This window comes from Heloderma suspectum, chromosome 6, assembly GCF_057233095.1.
Source record: "Heloderma suspectum isolate Gila_16-S chromosome 6, 16-S_ref, whole genome shotgun sequence".
Taxonomy (NCBI): domain Eukaryota; kingdom Metazoa; phylum Chordata; class Lepidosauria; order Squamata; family Helodermatidae; genus Heloderma; species Heloderma suspectum.
The window spans coordinates 84,688,094-84,711,199 of NC_139463.1; the positions used below are offsets into that span (position 1 = coordinate 84,688,094).

Consider the following 23,106-nt stretch of genomic DNA (forward strand, 5'->3'; position numbering starts at 1 on the left):
ATTGAATTGAACTTAAGTTATACTAACATTGGACACAACCAATTTGATACAATCCTTTATTCAAATGGGAAAATGTACTTTAACTATCAAAAGATTTGATACTTACGCTGATTACAAAAGCAAATTAGTTAAGTTACTGTGAGCCAATAAAAATAACTCCCCACCCTCCCCCCAAAGTAATGTAATTCATTGTAACTTCTAATTATGGCTTGGACTTCGACATGCTGAGTCTGAGAAAAGGCCCACTGAAATCAGTGGGGCTTAAGTTGGTCATGACTGCATTGAGCAGGGGGTGGACTGGATGGTCTTGTAGACCCCTTCCAATTCTATGATTTATGTATGAACTGTGCTCCTTCCATTCCACCTGACTTCCGCAGTCTGCATCCAGTGCTCCATTCTGCTGCTCACAAGCCCCTGGAATTCTCCTCTTTTTTTCCTCTCTGAAAATTACGTAGATAAATATGTACCAACAAACGTACTTCCTGTACCCAGCCATCTCCGTAAGTCTGCATAACTTCCATAAGAATTGGTACTTGTAAAAGTTTACGGATTTTTTCCCCTCCACTTCCATGCAGTAGGAATGTATGGATCCCTTTACCTGCCAGTCTGGAGGGGGGGTCCACGGTGGGGGAGGTGATCCGTTCATCCCCCCGGAATCTGTCAGGGCTGGCTCTGCCCTGTGGCAATCCTGTGAAGCTGGCTGCCAGCTCCACTTCCCTGGATACGGCCAGCTGCCATTGCCATGCCGTATCGCTGCCTGGGGAGTGTCCAGATGCAAATGGCATCCGGGACACAATTTGTGGCCATAAAGGCCTTAGTTTAAGCTAAATGCAGCTGTTTACGTAAGGATGTCAGAGAATTCCGCCACGGATCTCGGTGAGGCCGAATGCCAGTGCACTCGGTCCCCCAAACTCCGTGGCGGAACGGCCTGCCACCCCCGCCCCCCCACGGATCCCCCCCTGGGACGAGACTTACCTGGGGCGGATGTTCCGGGTGGCGGCTGCTTCAGCGGCAGCGGCCAGTCTTCCGACTGGCTGCCACCGCCGCCATTTACAGTGTGGGAAAAGAAAAGAAAAAAAGACGTGATAGGCTATGTAAATCTTTATGTAGCCTATCATGTCTGACTTAAAAATAAAAAAAACGCACGTACGCAAATGGCGGCGGCTATGGCCGCCACCATTTGCGTTCCATATTTTGGGCCGTCTTAGTCTACGTAAATATTTACGTAGACTAAGACGGCGAAAATAAGGGGGAATACAAATAGCATCCACTACGCTCTTTGCGTTCCCCTTATTTTCGCCGTCTTAGTCTACGTAAATATTTACATAGACTAAGAAGGCCCAAAATAAGGAACGCAAATGGTGGCGGCCATAGCCACCGCCATTTGCGTATGCACTTTTTGTGTGTGTTTTTTTAAGTCAGACGTGATAGGCTACGTAAAGATTTACGTAGCTTATCATGGCTGACTACAGGGATGCAAACGGCGGCGGCTATGGCCGCCGCCATTTACATCCCTGCTAGCCAGCAGCCGGATGTCCGGCTGCTGGCGGAGCCGGCTGGCAGCTCCGCAGAATCCCCATGGAGCGGAGCCAGCTGGCAAGGATTCCGGGGGGAGGGACGGAGCGTCTCCCCCCCCCCAGCAGAACCCGGCTTAGCCAGGTAAGGGCAATTTCGTACATCCCTACATTTACGGCTGCCTTTACCTTAAACTAAGGCCTTCACGGCTGCAAATGGCATCCGGGACACCATTTGCAGCTGCAGTCAATCCGCCCAGCTAGTGATACAGCAATGGCAGCCATATCGCTGGCACTCCAGAGCCAGCAGCAAGGAGGATCCAGCCAGGAAGGATTCCTCAGGGAGGCAGAGGTAAGTATTCTGTTCCTCCACAGTCTCCGGGGGAGGGGGCAGATTCTTTTGAATCCAGCATCACTGGGGTCTGTGGAGGATTTCTCCCCCATCCCTACCATGCAGTAATTACTTTCAGCAAAAAAAAGCACTTCCACATCCTTGTAGAGGCTGCCCAAAAGAAGGCTAACCTAACTGGAGGTTTGATCATGGGCTGGATGTGGAAATGCAAAGCTGAGCTGGGGGCAAAGTGGGGTGCTGACATTTATAGGACTAAGTCCCACTGAACTCAATATGACTTACTTCTGAGTAGACATGCACAGAGTGGGTTCTCCTCTCCATTTTAGCTTCACAATGTCAACAACACTGGATGTGGAAATATAATGCTCAGCAGGGAGAATAATACATGGTGCAGGGCTCCAGGACTTTCTTTAAAACAGCATTGCTTTAAATAAATAGTTTATCTCTCAGGAACACCTAAGGGAGCCATTTATTTATTTATTTATTTATTTATTTAATTTATTGATCGCCCATCTGGCCAGTCACCCAGCCACTCTGGGCAATGTACAACAATAAAAACAGTTTATACAATAAAATTCAACATTAAAAACATCACATTTCTAAAATTACCCTGTTGTTGTTGTTCAGTCATTCAGTCGTGTCCGACTCTTCGTGACCCCACGGACCATAGCACGCCAGGCCTTCCTGTCCTGCGCTCTCTCCCGGAGCGTGCTCAAGTCCATATTCATTGCATCGGTGATGCTATCTAGCCATCTCATCCTCTGCTGTCCCCTTCTCCTTTTGCCTTCAATCTTTCCCAGCATCAGGGTCTTTTCTAGGGAGTTTTCTCTTTGCATTAGGTGGCCAAAGTATTTGAGCTTCAGCTTCAGTATCTGTTCTTCCAATGAGCACTCAGGGTTGATTTCCTTTAGGATTGACTGATTTGACTACAGATGTACGAAAGGTACTTACCTTTCGCGGATTATGTTTATGGTTGGGGGGAGGCGTTCCGTCCCTCCCCCCAGAATCCTCGCCGGGGGGGAGGTGCTCCATTCTTCCCCCCCCCCCGGAATCCTGGAGGGCCGGCTGTGCTCTGCAGCGATTCTGTGGAGCCGGACATCCGGCTGCTGGCTAGCAGGGACACAAATGGCAGCGGCCATAGCCACCGCCATTTGCGTCCATGCAGTCAGCCATGATAGGCTACGTAAAAGTTTACGTAGCCTATCACGTCTGACTTAAAAAAACAACAATGCGTGTACGCAAATGGCGGCGGCCACGGCCGCCGCCGTTTGCGTTCCTTATTTTGGCACGTCTTAGTCTATGTAAACATTTATGTAGACTAAGACAGCGAAAATAAGGGGAATACAAATAGCGTAGACTCGTATGCGCGGTTTTTTTGGGGGGGTTAAGTCAGCCATGATAGGCTACGTAAACATTTACGTAGCCTATCACGTTTTTTTAAAAAAAAACCTAGCCGTGATAGGCTACGTAAATCTTTACGTAGCCTATCACTTTTTTTTTTTTTTTAACTGGAAATGGCGGCGGCGGCAGCTGGTCGGAAGACCAGCCACCGCAGCTGCCGCCGCTGAACCGCCGCCGGAGCCACCGCCACCAGGAAGATCCGCCCAAGGTAAATCTCATCCCGGGGTGGCGGGGGGGCAGGCCGTTCTGCCACCGATTTCGGGGGGCCGAATGTGCTGGCATTTGTCCTCCCCAAGATCCGTGGCGGAATTTTCGTACATCCCTATATTTTGACATCCTTGCAGTCCAGGGGACTCGTAAGAGTCTTCTTCAGCACCACAGTTCGAAAGCATCGATTCTTCAGCGCTCAGCCTTCCTTATAGTCCAGCTCTCACAGCCATACGTTGCTACTGGGAAAACCATAGCTTTAATTATACGAACCTTTGTCAGCAAGGTGATGTCTATGCTTCTTACTATGCTGTCTAGGTTTGCCATAGCTTTCCTCCCAAGGAGCAAGTGTCTTTTAATTTCATGGCTACAGTCACCGTCTGCGGTGATCTTGGAGCCCAAGAAAATAAAATCTGTCACTGCTTCCATTTCTTCCCCTTCTATATGGCAGGAAGTGATGGGGCCAGATGCCATGATCTTAGTTTTTTTAATGTTTCTCATGATGTACTCTACATATAAATTAAATAAGCAGCCTTGTCATACTCCTTTCTCAATTTTGAACCAATCAGTTGTTCAATTGCCAGTTCTTACTGTTGCTTCTTGACCCTCATACAGGTTTCTCAGGAGACAGGTAAGGTGGTCTGGTACTCCCATCTCTTTCAGAATTTGCCACAGTTGTGATCCACATAATCAAAGGCTTTAGTGTAGTCAATGAAGCAGGAATAGATGTTTTTCTGGAATTCTCTTGATCTTCTCCATGATCCAGCGAATGTTGGCGATTTGATCTCTAGTTCCTCTGCCTCTTTGAAACCCTGCTTATACTTCCGGTAGTTCTCGGTTTACATGCTGCTGAAGCCTGGCTTGTAGGATTTTGAGCATAACCTTGCTAGCATATGAAATGAGCACAATTGTACGGTAGTTTGGACACTTTGGCATTGCTCTTCTTTGGAATTGGAATGTAAACTGACATTTTCCAGTCTTGTGGCCATTGGTGAGTGTTCCAAATTTGTTGGCATATTGAGTGCAGCACTTTAACAGCATCATCTTTTAGGATCTTAAATAGCTCAGCTGGAATACTGTCATCTCCACTAGCTTTGTTGTTAGTAATGCTTCCTAAGGCCCACTTGACTTCACTCTCGAGGATGTCCAGCTCAAGTTCAGTGACTGCACTATCATGGCTATCAGGGACATTCAGATCTTTCCTGTATAGTTCTTCTGTGTATTTTTTCCACCTCTTCTTAATCTCATCTGCTTCTGTTAGGTCCCTGCCTTCTTTGTCCTTTATCATGCCCGTCTTTGCACAAAACGTTCCCTTGAGATCTCCGATTTTCTTGAAGAGATCTCTAGTCTTTCCCATTCTGTTGTTTTCCTCGATTTCTTTGCATTGTTCATTTAAGAAGGCCTTCTTGTCTCTCCTTGCTATTCTCTGGAACTCTGCATTCAGTTGGGTACGTCTTCCCCTTTCTCCCTTGCTTTTCACTTCCCTTCTTTCCTCAGCTACTTGTAAAGCCTCATCAGACAGCCACTTTGCTTTCTTGCATTTCTTTTTCTTTGGGATCGATTAGGGATGTCAGAGAATTCCGCCACGGATCTCGGAGAGGCTGAATGCCAGTGCATTCGGCCCCCCGAACTCCGTGGTGGAATGACCTGCCACCCCTCGCCCCCCCACAGATCCACCCCGGGATGAGACGTACCTGGGGTGGATGTTCCGAGAGGCGGTGGCTCCGGCGGCGGCAGCGGCTGGTTTTCCGACCGGCTGCCACCGCCGCCATTTGCAGTTTTGTCATGTTTTTTTTTCTTTTTTTTACAAGACGTGATAGGCTACATAAAGATTTACGTCGTCTATCATGGCTGGGTAAAAAAAAAAACCGCGTACGCAAAAAGCGGCGGCTATGGCCGCCGCCATTTGCGTATGTGGTTTTTTGTTGTTGTTTTTACCCAGAGCCCTCTGCGGCCAGAAATCTGGCTGAGGACGGCTCTGGCCTGGGCCTGGCTGGCTGCTCCACGGAGCTGCCGTGGAGCACAGCCGGCCGTGGAGGATTCTGGGGGGAGGAACAGATCGCCTCCCCCCCCCGTCGAGAATTCTGGGGGGAGGGACGGAATGCCTCCCCCCCCACCATCAACTTAATCCGCAGAAAGGTAAGTGACTTTCATACATCCATAGGATGGATTGAGCTGTTGCCTCGTGAACAATGTTACGGACCTCCGTCCATAGTTCCTCAGGCACTCTATCAGGTCTAATTCCTTAAATCTATTCGTAACCTCCACTGTATATCCATAAGGGATATGATTTAGGTCATACCTGAATGGTTTAGTGGTTTTCCCTACGTTCTTCAATTTAAGCTGAAACGTTGCAATAAGAAGCTCATGATCTGAGTCACAGTCAGCTCCAGGTCTTGTTTGTACTCACTTTTGCTGCAAAGTACATAATCAATCTGGTTTCGATATTGACCATCTGGTGATGTCCATGTGTAGAGTCACCTCTTGTGCTGTTGGAAAAGAGTGTTTGCTATGATCAGCATGTTCTCTTGGCAAAACTCTATTAGCCTTTGTCCTGCTTCATTTTGTACACCAAGGCCATGCTTGCCTGTTATCCCGGTGATTTCCTGACTTCCTACTTCAGCATTCCAATCCCCTATGATGAAGAGGACATCTTTTTTTTTTGTTAGTTCTAGAAGGTGTTGTAGGTCTTCATAGAACAGATCAACCTCAGCTTCTTCAGCCTCAGTAGTTGGGGCATAGACTTGAATTACTTTGATGTTGAATGGTTTGCCTTGGATTCATACTGAGATCATTCTATCTTTTTTGAGACTGTACCCCCGCCAGTACTGCTTTTCCCACCCTTTTGTTGACTATGAGTGCTACTCCATTTCTTCTAAGGGATTCTTGCCCACAGTAGGAGATATAATGGTCACCTGAATTAAATTTGCCCATGCTTGTCCATTTTAGCTTGCTGATTCCCAAGATGTCGATGTTCAATCTTGCCATCTCATATTTGACCACCTCCAGCTTACCTTGATTCATTGATCTTACATTCCAGGTTCCTAAACAATATTGTTCTTTACAGCATCGGACTTTCTTTTCACCACCAGACACATCCACAGCTGAGTGTCCTTTCAGCTTTGGCCCAGCTGCTTCACTCTTTCTGGCGCTACTTCGAAATAGCCTCTGCTCTTCCCCAGTAGTATATTGGACACCTTCCGACCTGAGGGGCTCATCTTCTGGCGTCATCTCTTTTAGCCTTGTGATACGTTCCATGGGGTTTTCTTGGCAAGAATACTGGAGTGGGTTGCCATTTCCTTCTCCAGTGGACCACATTTTGTTAGAACTCTCCACCATGACCTGTCCGTCTTGGGTGGCCCTGCACGGCATAGCTTATGTCTTCACTTTGTTATGCAAGCCCCTTCGCCACAACAAGGCAGTGATCCATGAAGGGGAAAATTACCCTAGCCCACCCCAAATGCCTGCCTGAACAACCATGTTTTTAATGCATGGTGGAAGCTCATTAAAGAGGAGGCATGGCGGAGTTCCCTAGGGAGGAAGTTCCACAGAAAGGGGGCCACCACAGAGAAGGCCCTCTCCCTCATCCTCACCAGGCTAGCTGTCCTGGCTGATGGGACAGAGAGAAGGCCATCCGAGGCTGATCTTGTTGAGTGGCCTATTTGGTGTTGTTGGAGGCCCTCCTTGAGAGAAGATCGGCCGGAACCATATAGGGTTTTAAAGGTCAAAACCAATACCTTAAATTTGGCCCGGGAAACAACTGGTAGCCAGTGCAGCTCCTTCAGCACTGGAGTGATGTGATCTTGCCAGCGGCTGCCTTTAATCAGGCAAGCCGCCGTGTTCTATACCAGCTGCAGCTTCTGAACCGTCTTCAAGGGTAACCCCACGTAGAGCGCATTACAGTAGTCTAAATGAGAGGAGACCAGGGCATGTACTACCAATGGGAGCAGATTGTCAGGAAGGTAGGGGCACAGCCGCTGTATCAAATGGAGTTGGTACAGCACTGTCTGGCTCACAGCTGACACCTGAGACTCCATGGACAGCAGGAAGTCTAAGATGACCCCCAAGCTGCAGACCTGGTCTTTCAAAGGTAACTGTACCCCATTCAACACCAGGTCAACATCCCCCAGCCTCCTCTTGTTTCCCACCAAAAGTACCTCAGTCTTGTCAGGGTTCAGCTTCAGCTTGTTCCTCCCCATCCAGCCACTCACCATCTCCAGACATTTGGACAGGGATTCTATGGCCAACCTTGGTGAAGATTTGAACAAGAGGTAGAGCTGCATGTCATCCACATACTGGTGACACTGCACCCCAAACCTCCTGATGATAGCCCCGAGCAGCTTCAAATAGATGTTAAATAGCATTGGGGAGAGGATAGAACCCTGTGGCACCCCACACGTGAGCGGCCACCACGGGTCCGAAACCTCCTTTCCCAGTGCTACCCTCTGGTACCTGCTGGAGAGGAAGGACAGGAACCACCATAATACGGTGTCTCCAGTGCCCAACCCCTCCAGGTGGTGCAGGAGGATACCATGGTCAACGGTATCAAAAGCTGCTGAGAGGTCGAGGAGAACAAGGAAAGCGCATTCGCCCCTATCCCGAGCCCTCCTCATATCATCCACCAAGGTGACCAAGGCCATTTCTGTCCCATGCCCAGACCTGAAGCCCGACTGAAATGGATCTAGATAACTGGCTTCTTCCAAGTGTGCCTTCAACTGCATCGCCACCACCCGCTCAATCACCTTGCCCAAAAAAGGCAGATTCAAGACTGGGCAAAAGTTGTTCAGAACTTGGGGATCCAAGGAGGGCTTTTTTAGAAGCAGTCTTATCACTGCCTCCTTGAAGGCCGATGGCATCACTCCTTCCTCAAGGGAGGTGTTCACTACCGCCTTGATCCCCTCACCCAGCCTCTCTCTACAGCTCATAATGAGCCAAGATGGGCATGGATCAAGTAAGCAGGCAGTCGGCCTTACAGATGAAAGCATCTTGTACATTTCATCAGAAGGAAGAAGCTGGAACCGATCCCACAAAACTGGTGTGCCACAGACCGCCTCCTGCTCACTAACTGTATCCACAGTGCATGGAATAACACTTCTAATCCAATCAATTTTATCCACAAAGTGCCTTGCTAAGGCCTCACAGGAGGCCTTAGAATGCTCCAGCAGTTCTGGAGCAACTGGACCGACCAGGCTCCGGACCACTTGGAACAGCCTCCTGGAACAGCACTCTGCAGACACGATAGAGGCAGCATAATATTCCTTTTTTGCTGCCTTCACCGCCACGTGATAGGCTGAATATACAGCTCTAGCCCGTGTCTGATCACCTTTGGAGCAAGACGTCCAGCACCGGCGCTCTAGCCGTCTCACCTCCTGTTTCAGAGCTCGTAACTGCGGATTGAACCATGGTGCAGTCTGAGCCCTGTTCAGGGGGAGAGGGTGTTTTGGAGCCACCCGATCTAATGCCCCAGTGATTGCAGCATTCCAGCCACCCACCAGGGTCTCGACCGAGTGGCCGTTGTCGTGCTCCAGAGAATCCCCAAGCATGTTCAGGAATCCATTTGGATCCATAAGACACCTGGGGCAGACCATTATAATGGGTCCTCCACCCCTGCGGAGGGGTTGTGGAACCGAGAAGTCCAACATCACCAGATAGTGATCTGACCATGACAAGGCGGTGGTGGATATACCCCCGACTTCCAGATCACTCCCCACTTCTCCAGAAACAAACGCAAGGTCTAGTGCATGCCCGGCTACATGGGTGAGCCCAGTTGGAATATGGTGCAGCTCCCAGGAAGCCATGGTCTCCCTGAAGTTCCGAGGTGCCCCTGTGAGGACGGCCCCTGAATGTACGTTGAAGTCCCCCAACATCAACAAGTTAGGGGACTGCACACGCACAAGCCTTCTTTTGGGAAGCCCCTACAAGGAAGAAGTATCTGGGCTGGAAGTAAACTCCCTAACAGAGAAGGAGGATTTCAATTTAAAAAGAACACACACAAAGCAGTAAGCACAATTCATTTTAAAAAAAGCCTTACAGATTTATTATTGTAATATTACTTTACTATCCTTCCAATTTACGAATTATACTGCATATTTATTTACCTAAATTTTGCAACTCTTTGAGAATGACAACAAAAAAAGCCGCATGACTGCTGGCTCCTCAGGACCTCATGGTGCCACTTTGCAGAGGATTCCATGGCATGGACTGAAGGGAATTCGATCCCATTTCAGTAGGGATGTCGGAGAATTTCTCCACGAATCTCGGGGAGGCCGAATGCCAACGCATTCGGCCCCCCGAAATTGTTGGTGAAATCTCTGCCACCCCCCCGCCACCCCCCGGGATGGGACTTACCTCCCTCGAATGTTCCTCTCGGCGACGGGTTTCGGCGGCGTTTCGGCGGGGGCGGCAGCCGGTCTTCCGACTGGCTGCCGCCGCCGCCATTACAAAATAAAGTAAAAAAAAAAAAATGTGATAGGCTACGTAACAATTTACGTAGCCTATCACGGCTAGATTTCCAAAGTCAGTCATGATAGGCTACGTAAATCGTTACGTAGCCTATCACGGGTGACTTTGAAAAAAAAAAACGCGTATGCTAGGGATGGACGAAAGTCCCGTACCTGTTCTCGAAGCTTGCTTTGCAGTGGGGGTGAGGCGCTTCAGTTCTCCCCCCGAAGTTCAGGAGGGGGGGGAGGCACCCCGCCTCGCCCGGCCAAAATTCAGGCCAGGGGAGAGGTACCCCATCCCTCGCCAGCGAAATTCAGGCCGGGTAGAAGCGCCCCATCTACCCGGCCGCGAAAAAAAAAGTAAAAATACACACACACACACGTGATAGGCTACATAACGATTTATGTAGCCTATCACGGCTAGATTTCCAAAGTCAGCTGTGATACGCTATGTAAATCGTCACATAGCCTATCATGGGTGACTTTGAAAAAAAAAAAAAGCACGTACGCAAATGGCAGCGGCCCATGGGGACCACCATTTGCGTTCCTTATTTTGACACGTCTAGTCTACGTAAAGATTTTTTTTTTTTACTTTACTTTACTTTTTTTTTTTTGTAATGGCGGTGGCGGCAGCCGGTCGGGAGACCGGCCGCCGCCCCCGCCCCCGATGAACCGCCGCCGAACCGCCGCCAGGACCCGCCGCCGAGAGGGACATTCGGCCACGGTAAGTCCCATCCCGGGGGGGCGGGGGGGCGGAGAATTTCCCCACCAATTTCGAGGGGCCGAATGCGTTGGCATTCAGCTTCCCAAAGATTCAGGGAGAAATTCTCTGCCATCCCTAGCATACGCAAATGGCGGCGCCCATGGGTGCCGCCATTTGTGTTCCTTATTTTGGCCCGGGTAGTCTACGTGAATATTTACGTAGAATATGGCGAGAATAAGGGCAACGCTATTTGCGTACGCGCTTTTTTTTTTTTTTCAAAGTCACCCATGATAGGCTACGTAACGATTTACGTAGCCTATCACGGGTGTGTGTCTTTTTTATTTTTACTTTTCTTTTTTATTTCACGGCCGGGGAGACGGGGCGCTTCTCCCTGGCCTGAATTTCAGCCAGGCGAGGCGGGGCGCCTCCCCCCCCGGCCTGAACTTCGGGGGGAGAACCGAAACACCTCCCCCCCACCGCAAAGCAAGCTGCAGGACCAGGTAAGTGACTTTCGTACATCCCTACATTTCAGTCTGTGGAGGAATTCTCTGATATTCCTAGTCATGACTAATTTGTCCCATTTATTTCAGTGGTTCTACTCTAAGTATGACTAAGTGTGGATCCAACCCAATGTTAGGTGAAGTTTCTATAAAAGTGAATGATTGATTGTCTTTTATTCTGGAACACAAGGGGAAGCCTAAAGTTGTATTTATTTGTTTGTTTCAAAAAATAAAATTAAAGCAGAATAACAGCTATTTTAAAAGGTCAGTTTTTAAAGCTTCATTTTAAATCTCTGTTGAGTAGAGAGGAGGTTAATTCTTCAAGCATCATCAGCATTATGGTTTTATGAAACATTTGACAATATTTGACTGATCAATTGACCAGCACCAAACCTATTATAAATTCACATTGTATGCAGAAGAAGTTGTAGAGATTAGTACATTCCTACTGCAATCAAAGAGGAGATGGCCTTCTAAACAGTTTCAGCATGATGGGATAGACCCTCCTCAGTTCATCCCTCATCACATCCTTTACAGTCTTGTTTCTGAAGCTGTAGATGATAGGGTTGAGTAGAGGTGTCACCACAGTATTAAGAACTGTAGCTACCTTATTGAAGTCCATGGAACTGCTGCCACTAGGCTTAATGTAGATAAAGATTGAGCTACCATAGTAGAGTGAGGCAACGGTGATGTGTGAGGCACAGGTTCCAAAGGCTTTCTCCCTGTTTTGAGCTAGGGGCATCCTGAGAATGGTTACAATGATGCAGAGGTAAGAGACGGTTGTCACAAAGACAGAGCTGAATAACATGAAACTACAGAAAGCCAACTCGAGAACCCGGACAAAAGTTATGTCAGCACAAATAAGGTCCCCCAGGGGACCTGCATCACAGAAGAAGTGATCAATGACATTTGGTCCACAGAACGGCAACCCAGCCTTGAAGACAGCAATAATGACTATAGAAACCAAACCACCCAGCCAGCATGATACCACCATCCCCACACAGACTCTGCTGCTCATGATGACTGTATAGCGCAGTGGATTGCAGATGGCCACGTAACGATCCACTGACATAACTGCTAGCAGGAGGACTTCCGCAGTGCCAGCAAGGAAGTAAAACATGGTCTGTAAAACACAGCCAAAGAAGGAGATGGTCTTGTGGTCTGAGACAAGGAGGCTGAGCATTTTTGGAGTGACAGTGGTGGTGATGAGGATTTCCAATAAGGAGAGGTTACTGAGGAAGTAGTACATAGGTGTGTGGAGACGTTGGTCAAGTTGGATAATGATGATGACCATGCCATTGCCCAACAGAGTCAACATATATGTGATAAGGAAAATTAGGAAGAGTGGCAGTTGCAGCTGGTGAAGACTAGAGAAGCCAAGCAGCACAGTTGGTTGTTCCTGAAGAGCTGTTCCTTGGGATCATTCTGTCAAATAAACAGTGGGAAATAATTGGTGGGGGGGGCAGGAGAAAATCCACCAAAGGAACATCACTACTGTTGCAAGAAGAGGACTAGAGAATTTAAGAATTGTTCTAGCTCTGACGTGCCAATGATGTAACAGCAAAAAAGACCCAATGAATAAAAGTCTGACAATTAAGCCAATTATGGTGAAAACTTGCTTTCTTATTTATTTACTATAGTTATAAGAGGCCTTTCTTTCAAATGGCTCAGGCAGCAGGACTATGCATATCTACCTGCAAGGAAGTCCGACTCAACTCAATGGGACTTATGTCTGAGTAGACATGCACAGGGTTGTATTGCACATGACTTCCAATACCATCTTGTGTGTTTATCCTACTAAGGAGTGGCTTTTTCATGATATATTTCTGTAGTTCCTTTTTGCCAACAAAATCAGTAGTTAAAAACAAAAGCAGTTATATGTCCATCAATTATTTAAACGAGGTTTTGTGTGTTTTTACCCTGCCTTCGGCAACATCCCTGAGGCAAATTATAACAGATTACAGCAGGTTAAACCCAGATTAAGTCATCCAGCCATAGAACAGAATCAGGGAGAGTTAATTTAGTCAGAAGTCGCTTACATTGCATTGATTTGAATGGGTCTGCTCTAAGTATGACTAAGTACTGATACAACTCCTTGAACACACAATAATTTAAAAAAAAACACTCTCCACTGAGTAGATAATATATAGTCTGCTATAGATAAGATTCTTCATATGTACAACGAACCCAATATTCCAGCCCTCGTCTTTAACTTAAGTATGTGTATCTCCATCTCTTCACTTGAGTAGGCATTCATTCCAATAGTTCCAAAAAGAATCTCGATATTGTATCTCTATTTTGTTCTTTGTTCTTGAAGCTCAGAAATTTGTATTGCAATGATTGTATATAAGAATATAAGGAATTACCTTGCTGGGTTAGTCAGACAAATGATCCATCTAGCTCAGATTTCGGTCAGTGACCAGACAGATGCCTCAGGGAGTCTCATAAGAAGAGTATAAGGGTAGAATCCACTTCCTGTTTTTCATGCCCAGCATTTGATAGTCAGAGAGGTGTCCTACCACTGAAAATGGTGGTTGCTCATTTGGTTAACTTGGCAAATCATCCTTCATATGTGTTTTAAAGGCATTTATAATAATTTCCAGCACATCCGCTATTTTCATAGTTTTATTTGCTTTCTTGAAGTACTGCTTTTTGTTTTCAATTAAGTGTGCAGACCAGCCTCTTGAGGTGACTACCCTGTATTTCAAGGAGTAGTTGTTACTTAACTGCTTTGATACTATTCTTCTCCCCATACTTACCATCGTATACTCTGCGTATGTACCTACTAATTTGTTGTCTATAGCCATAAACCCTGACAGATAAAACAAAATACAAACTATAGGACTTCTATAATATATAAGTATCAAACTAATTTCATACTACCACAAACAGTAGGGAGCAACAGCTTTATTTAAACAGGTTAAAGGCATTTATGACCCTTCAACATGCTCCCGAATCTTTTTCACTGCAATAACAAAAAGACCTGCATTATGTGAAACCATTTTATGAACATCCTTCAAAAGAACTATTATATCATGCTGTAGTAAACTGTCTGCCAGCTAAGTAGGATGTTAAAGAAAAAGATTTGTTACTTCAGTCATAACCCTTGGTAAATATATGTAAAACACAGAGTAAGACCTCCAAAGTACTCGGAGGTGATTCAGTTCTGTTAGACAGTAACATTTACAAAAGCAGGCATTGATCACAGCAAAGATGATCAGCAGTCCTCTCTCTCTCATCTACCCAATATTTTCCACATTAAATAGATATTCTTGGAATTCTTAGATACTTTTGGTCAAAACTGACCTGTATGTAAAAACAATATGAAGGCCAATGTAAAAACTGCTTGAGTATTTCAATGCCAAATAAATTTTGGGGATTGATATTACATAAACAGCAATGAACTATCCATTCAAGAGCTAGAGTTTTAAAACAAATTGATCTATTCCACATCTTGTTGCAAAACATTCTTAGAAGTCTTTATGCCATCATGAAGTGGTTTTGAATAAAAGCAGTAAGTAGAAGGTCTTGTAACCCATGTTTCAACCTCACAATGTGTTTCAGTGACTCAAATGCAAGAAATACCGATCTGGCTTATCCAAGGTTCTAGAGGTGTGTACACAGTTACACAGCTACTTAAATTTAAAAGAAGATCTCATTAGCTGTTTGAATAACAAGTCTCAAGTAACAGTTCTTCTGCTTATTGATCTGACAATTTAGATTTTATGGGTCTGACTAGGGATGGCGGAGAATTTCTCCCCGAATCTTCGGGGGACCGAGCACCAACGCATTCAGCCCCCCGAAAACAGCGGTGAAATTCTCCCCCACACCCCCACCATCCCCCCGGGATGGGACTTACCTTTGGCGAATGTCCCTCCCGGCGGCGGGTCCCGGCGGCGGTTCGTCGGCCTTTCGTCGGGGACGGGGGCGGCAGCCAGTCTTCTGACCGGCTGCCACCGCCACCATTACAAAGTAAAGTGTAAAAAAAAAAAAAACCCCGTGATAGGCTATGTAATGATTAACATAGCCTATCACAGCTAGATTTCCAAAGTCAGCCGTGATAGGCTACGTAAATCGTTACGTAGCCTAGCACGGGTGACTTTGGGGGGGGGAAGCACGTATGCAAATGGCGGAGCCCTATGGGCGCCGCCATTTGCATTCCTTATTTGGTCCCGGTAGTCTACGTAAAGATTTACATAGACTACACCGTAGTCTACGTAAATCTTTACGTAGACTACCGGGACCAAATAAGGAACGCAAATGGCGGCACCCATAGGGCGCCGCCATTTGCATAAGCACTTTTTTTTTTTTTCAAAGTCACCCGTGATAGGCTCCGTAACAATTAACGTAGCCTATCATGGCTGATTTTGGAAATGTAGCCGTGATAGGCTACATTAATCGTTACGTAGCCTATCACGGGTTTTTTTTGTTTTTTGTTTTTTACTTTTTGTTCCGCAGCCGAGGAGACGGGGCGCTTCTCCCTGGCCTGAATTTCGGCCGGGCGAGGAGGGACGCCTCCCCCCCCTTGCCTGAACTCCGGGGGGAGAAGTGAAGCGCCTCCCCCCCTCCGTGAAGCACCCCTGCGAAAAGGTAAGTGACTTTCGTACATCCCTAGGTCTGACTGCATGGGATTAGATACAAGCATCTAGCGGGTCCATTTATCTTAGTTGAATGTTGATGTCTCATTACTGTCCCATTTACAAATTAAAAATAGGGCTTACATGGATTATTACTTACTAGAAAGTAGTGAATAGGGTCCAAGCAGATCAATGATGTAGCACTTACCTCCCAATTTTTGCTGTACAGTCTTTGTCATGTCCCATTTCAGGATGCTAAAATTGCCCTTTCTCTTCAGGTAAATCCACACCTGCTGCTTCATTGCTCAATGGCTGAAACATCTATTGATGGCAGCATGTGTGAAGCTGCCATGAGAAATCACCTCACTTCATCTCAGACAAAATGAAGACCGATTGCATATTGATGTTCAGTTTATGAACACTGGGTGATCACTTATTCATATATAGCCTTGCTAACGTGTGGCAAATCAGCCACAGGAGATTCAATGGGAATAAGAGCTTTGGGAGTTTCCTAGTTGGGCAACCTCCCCTTTCCCTTCTAGAAAAGTAGCTGAACAAAGAACATGTCCAGACTTGCCCAGACCTGACCAGGCATCTATAGGCCACAGAATCCACCTTACTACACATCCCAGGCTGATTCTTCCCCATTAGCCTTATAGGGATGTGCAGGAATCACCTGGAGGATGCCTGGTGCGGTCATCCCAAGTCACTGATTGGTCAGTTTTACTTTCCTCCACTGGGAGCTACCCAGCCCCTGTAGAAAGTCCTTTGTCAATTAAATTTCCCTTTGTCTTTGAGTGGCTGGCAAAGAGTCAAGACAAGATGAAGACAAGATAAGGAGTGCCAGGTGGATCTTGTCCCTTCCTCCACCTGCAAGCTGCTTTGATAAGTTATTCTTAGGAACTTAGATTACTCCTCAGTGTAAGTTAGCTAAGAGAACAATCCTGTAGTCCTGGGAGAGTGTCCCAGAGAACATAGGATTGTTTGGAGTCTCCTTCCAAGGCCAAAGACACTGCTGGGACTTCAGGAGGAGGAACTCTATGTTCCAATCCCCCCCACAGCTGGTTCAGAAAGAATTGTGTCAGCTTCTTCCTAAGGTCACAAATGTGGTCTCAGAGGGAGAGAAAAGTGTGCATTCTGGTGGGTGGGGAGGAAAGGGGAGAGGCCAGGATACAAGAAATACTATGGCCTCTTCAGGCCTGGACCAGCACCCAGTGGAGCACCATCTCTAGATGGGTGTCAAGCCCATGTAGAGGATAATTTTGTAAAAGGAGGATGGAAAGATGAAAATCATCTCTGTTGCTCCTCCTGCTTTGCCAGTAGAAGCCCAGCAGTGCACTGCATATTTGGAAGCCTCCAAGATCAGAGGCTTCCTTCTAATGGAATTCTATATTTATTTCATTTCCTTTGGAAAGTAACGGAACTTCTCTCTGAATGTCTATCTGCTTGATTATTGAATAAATATACTCAATTGGAAAATGGAGTTGATTTAGTTATTTTCCCTAGCCTGAAGTTGGCCTTACCCAGCATGCCTAAACCAGATGGCATATATGTTAACCTGGGCTTTAAAGAAAGCTCAGGAAAAGGGGGCGCTTTTTTTTTCTCCAGAAGTGTAAAAGCTTGAATTCCCATATGTCCAGGAAAAGAGCTATTATTTAGTTATTGGTGGCAGTCTACCTCAGAAAGATACAACAAAGGAGCTCAGCACTGAAGTCATGGTAATCCGTGGTTTAAGTAACCCAGCATTCACAACTCAGTTACAAGCCATGAGTTCTCTTTCTGGGTTGTTTGTGATTAACAAACCATGGTTCGTTAGCACAGCCCAGAATTCAATAATCCATTCTATGATGTCTTGCAGCCTGTCCTAACTTGCAGGGTTGGAGATGCAGTCCAGTCTTTATCACAGCCACTGGCTTATTTATATGGAAAAACTTTCATCTTGAAGGTCCTACCATGTTTTAAATGAGTTACCTATTTAATTTTGGACCTAATTCAAAGTGCTGGTGATAACTACAGAGTCTATACTTCAGGTTCCATTAGGTGTCCTGGCATACCACTCTCTGACTTCTGATGTTCCTGAAATCACTTCCTTTCATGATGCTTACAGTAGTAGCCAATGGAACAATATGCCCCCTGCCAGACCTGCCTTCCTCACTTCCTTTTTCTCTACCTGTTCTTTACTTGTTTTAGATCATAAGCCTGTAGGCTAGAACTATCATGGTTTAATATTAATTGGAAAATGGCTAGTACATGTTAAGCCCTCTAAGAATAACAAATAATGGAAAACTAATTCATACATATACTTGGGACTGGACAGTTCTAGGCTGATTTAGTTGACCACAAAAGAAAAGAAAAGAAAAGAAAAGAAAAGAAAAGCCACCGTGGCCTTTAAAAAATATATATTCTGTATTTTTTTTCCCCATCACTCCACAAGTGTCAGTAGCTCACTTGTTTAAATAAAGACTGGCTGTCATCTTGGATCTGATATCAAGCCTGTCTAGAAAGATGCATTTATTCATACTCCTGAACTCCATCTAGCCATACCCTTCCTATGCTTGTCTCTGTCTATCATCCATTCCAAATGTAACACAGGGATTTGTGGAAATCCAGACTTTTAAATAAAAGAAAACTTTAATATCAATATCAAAGACACACCGGGAAAATATTGCTCATAATTCTTGTTTTACATCACCACCTATCCCCAATTGGTCAGTTGAAATTCTGTTTATTTCTCATGCTATCACATACCACATTCATTCATATGAAGCAGTAGGAAATGTCACCCTGGAGGTTTAATTATAAGCTTTCCAATTTGTATGTATTACAGTGAATATACTAGAGGTTGGAAAACATTTTCTTCACACTTTATTCTTTTAATCTAAAAGTTCAAGGGATTTATTTATTTATTTATTGTCTACCCACTTCTATTTTCAGAGCAGGGGCATGAAAATAAAGATGATGTATTAAAAGCAGAAGAAAAATCTAATATGTTTTCTATTTAAGCAATCTCATCTTACTAATACTTTTCCCAAGGGAAAAGTATTAGTAAGATCACTGAAGACAACAGAGTTGGTTAAGGTACATGAAGTATAAATGAATGGAAGTCTACAGCAATGATTTTTGTTGTTGTTGTTGCTGTTCAAAAATTTTCCTTCTAGGCTAGTTGGATCCTTCGCTCTCTTGGGATGCAGCTTGCAAAGCAGAACCATTTGACCTTTATACTAGTGTAGTAATAAAAGCACATTTTGAATTAAAAGGGGAGGATTACTACATACATATATGATGTTCTGTTGTATCCGTAGTCCTGATCCACCTAGTATCACTCATGAGTAAGCCCTATTGAAAGCTATGGGACTTAAAATTAGTGGTTTAAATGTGATTTCTTTAATTTGTTTTCAGTGGGACTTAGGGAGTAGCCCTTTGCTGAGATTGCACCAGCATTGAGTTTGTATTCCCTTACACAACCGGCTCTCACAGACCTCAACACAACATGTATTTTACAGCAGCCCTGGGTGGTGGGGGTGGGGGGGAATAACTTTATTGATTGTTATGGGTGTGATTGGAACAAAAGTTTTCAAGTGTAACCAGGCTATAAAGAAAAAGAAAAAGGTTGAGCAGACAAGGAGGGGGTGAGGTTGGGGATTTCATTTCCTGTTGCATTTTGAAAGAAAAGAGAGGAAAGTAGGGCAGAACTGTGGTACTGGAGAGAACCAGTCTCCAGCCATGAAAAAAGAAAGAATGATTGGTCAGATCCAGACTTAGTTATGCTTATAGTAGACCCATTGAAATCAATGGGATTGTTGGTCATGAGCATGTCTACGTCTGGATCCAACCCCACATATTTGCATTTCTGTTTCAAATGGAGCAGCAAGCTCAGGAGTGGAAGCTTCTTTTCCTGTTGAGCTTGTGGGGTGGGTAGGTTATGCTATAAAATACCATAGTACACCACTGTTGTACCAATTTATATTGCAGATGTGGGTACCCCTCTTTAAATGCTCCACCATTTATTTATTTTTTAAAGCTCCTTGCATATAAGGGGGGTTTCCTCTTTCTTGCTTTCCTAAATTTCTACTTGCAGAGGTTGTTATTGTTTATTTCATGGAGGAAACATTCAAAAATGTCATTTCCCGCCTTTGGTCTGGAATGGTCCAGTCTATTCTCCTACTTCTAGACTCCCCCAATTAATTCTCAACTCATTCTATTACATATGTAGATCAAGCCTGAGAAATTCTGAGAAAACGCCAAGAAGAGTTTCAATGTTGAGAAAACTATCTGGGAAATGCTTTTAGACATGCCTCAGTTTTCCAGTTACTAGGTGAGGATGAGAAAAAGTAAGTCCTAAAGGAAATGGTGGACATGGTGCATGAAAACTATGGATTGGCTTCAGACTTAGCCATACTTAATCCCCACTGATTTCAATGAGTCTACTTTAAGTCAGTAATGACTATCCTAAGTCCCATTGATTTCAGTGGGGCTATTCTAAGTATGACCAAGTCTGGATCTAACTGTATATGTGTTAAGCATGTCCACGAGTTCACTGAACAAGTAAATAATTTGGCATATGGTTAAAAAAAAAAAATTAACAACATAAGATTTCCAGCAGTTGTTTCTAATGAATGTGGATTAAAGGATGATCCTGTATAGGCAATGCTGGCAAAAGTCAGAGGAGGGATTGGATTGGGCTTCTAATGACCAAACCTCTGTGCCCTACACTTCAACCTGTACTGGACAGTCCTAGTTAACACAAAGAATACACCGTTTTTTAATTATCCATGCAAATCATTTCTCAATATCTCAGAGACATTCTTAGGATTTGAAGAAGCCTTGCTTTCCACAGATATTTTAATAGCTGATGGGCACTGTGATGGGGAACAATGAGTTGAAAAATTCTGCCTTTTCAGTATGTGCTATAGAAACCTGAAATTTATTCTGTTGTTGTAGTAGTTGTTATTTTTGCTACACATCAAACTTTTGACAACATTTCCAGTTCCCTCGGATTCTTGAAGAAGTGAAGACTCCTGTTGTAGGCATGTCTCACTACCTCCTTCACCATCCTGTTCCTTAGACTGAAGATAAAGGGATTGAGTGCAGGAGTGACAACTGTGTTGAGAATTGCTACCAGTTTGTCTTGAACTGAGGTGGATTTGGCTGGACGCACATACAAGAAGACGGTGCTCCCGTAGCCCAACACAGCCATGGTTATGTGAGTGGCACATGTAGAGAAAGCTCTTTGTCGTTCATCCAGGGATGGTAACTTGAGAATGGTCACTGAAATGAAGGTATATGTCACCACTGTCACCAAGAGGGAAGTAATTATGACTACAGTGGCAAAAATGAAATTGAGGAACTCAATGAAATCAAAAAGTTGGGTACTGATGCAGGTCAGCCTAAGCAAAGGGGCGCTGTCACAGAAAAAATGGTTGATAACATTTGGGCCACAAAAGGGCAGCTGGGTCATCATTATAGTGGAGAAGACATTGGCGAAGAAACCTCCAAGCCAAGAGCAAACTACTATGTGGACACAGACTCTTCCAGTCATTACATTGCTGTAGTGGAGAGGGTTGCAGATGGCTGAGTAACGGTCAAAGGACATTGCTGCAATCAGGATGAATTCAACACCACCAAGGAAGAAATAGAAATAAGATTGAGTGATACAACCTGCAAAGGAGATTGTTTTTTTCTTAGACAGCAGATTCTGAAGCATTTTGGGCACAACAACAGAAGTAATCAGGATCTCCATGAAGGAGAAGTTTCCCAAAAAGAAGTACATGGGAGTGTGAAGACGGTAGTCTGTGCAAATAAGGATGATGATGATCATGTTGCCCATCAGTGTCAGAACATAGATAATGAAAAACACAGTGAAGAGGAAGACCTCCAACTCATGGATATGTGGGAAGCTCAGCAGAACAAATTCGGTGACAAAAGTATAATTTGCTTCCATTTCCTGACTTTGGGATATGCCTGCCAGAGTCAGAACAGAGAAGACAGACAATGTAGCTAATTAACAGTTTTACTAACATCATACCCATTTTATTGCATATTCTTGATATTTTAAAAATAGTAATACTAGTTTGGACCACCAAGTGGAAACTATATTTTAGTTACTGTGTTCCCAGCTTCTACAACTACAACAACTACTACTACTGCTGCTGCTACTACTATTACTACTACTACGTACACAATGGGATCTTTGTTGTTGTTGTTCAGTCGTTCAGTCGTGTCCGACTCTTCGTGACCCCATGGACCACAGCATGCCAGGCCTTCCTGTCCTGCGCTCTCTCCCAGAGTGTGGTCCAGTCCATATTCATTGCATCAGTGATGCTATCTAGCCATCTCATCCTCTGCCGTCCCCTTCTCCTTTTGCCTTCAATCTTTCCCAGCATCAGGGTCTTTTCCAGTGACTTTACATCTCTACACCAGCCTAAAATCCTGCATTTAAAATGGGGCTTTCTGTTTCTGTTTTAAATGAAGAATCACAATGACTCCCTTTATCACTTGCTTCCTTACCCCTTCCTTCTTCTCCCTCCTTCTCCCTATATCTGAGTCTTCCATTGTCTTGCATTGATCTCGCTCCTTTTCTTGCCGCTTTTCTGCTTTTCATGGAGGGAACTGAAGCAGAACACAATGGGGTAATTTGATAGCTCATTATCTATGATCTATTTAAAAATTGAACGAAAGACGTTTAGTGCAGGAGACGCCTTGAATGTTCTAGGGATGTACGAATCCCTTACCTGGCTCCTTACCCATCTGCGGTGGGGGGGAGGCGCTCCGTCCCTCCCCCCTGGAATCCTCCCTGGCCGGCTCCGCTCCATGGTGGCTCTGCAGAGCCGCCAGCTGGGGCTGTCTGCAGCCGGAGTTCCAGCCACAGCTGGGCTACTGCGGCCGCAAATGGCGGCCATCATAGCGGCTGCCATTTGCATCTTTGCAAGCAGCCATGATAGGCTATGTAAGTATTTATGTAGCCTATCATGGAAAAGAGCAGGGACACAAATGGCAGCTGCTACGCCATTTGCGCCCCTTCTCTTTGCCGTGATAGGCTACATAAGTATTTACATAGCCTATCACAGTAAAGGCAGCCAGGCATATGGTGTAGTGGCTGCCATTTGCGTGGGTGTCTTTGCCGTGATAGGCTACGTAAATACTTAGGTAGCCTATCATGGCTGCAAGGACGCAAATGGCGGCTGCAGCAGCCCAGCCGTGGGCAGCCGGGAAACCAGCTACTGCCGCCGCCGCATCCACCCCAGGTAGGTTCCGTCGCAGGGGGATTTCGTGGGGGGGGGCGGGGTGGGAGGCTGTTCCACCATGGATTCCAGGGGGCCGGATTCTTTAGAATCCAGCCTCACTGGAATCCATGACAGAATTCTCTGACATCCCTAGAATGATCATGGCATTATATAAAGAGACCGCAAACG

The 23,106-nt window shown here is 45.4% G+C and overlaps 2 protein-coding genes across 2 annotated transcripts; both read right to left on the minus strand.

The window, feature by feature from the left end:
- Positions 1–11,571: 11,571 nt before the first annotated feature.
- Positions 11,572–15,996, minus strand: LOC146341640 (olfactory receptor 6M1-like). Its single transcript, XM_084807589.1, has 3 exons — positions 15,903–15,996; positions 13,877–13,929; positions 11,572–12,516 (listed from the first exon to the last, which is right to left on the minus strand). Exons 1-3 carry the CDS (start codon positions 15,994–15,996, stop codon positions 11,572–11,574), a joined length of 1,092 nt encoding a protein of 363 aa, XP_084663715.1.
- Positions 15,997–20,657: 4,661 nt separating this feature from the next.
- Positions 20,658–21,635, minus strand: LOC146341641 (olfactory receptor 6M1-like). Its single transcript, XM_084807590.1, has one exon. The coding sequence runs from the start codon at positions 21,633–21,635 to the stop codon at positions 20,658–20,660; it is 978 nt and encodes a 325-aa protein (XP_084663716.1).
- Positions 21,636–23,106: the final 1,471 nt, after the last annotated feature.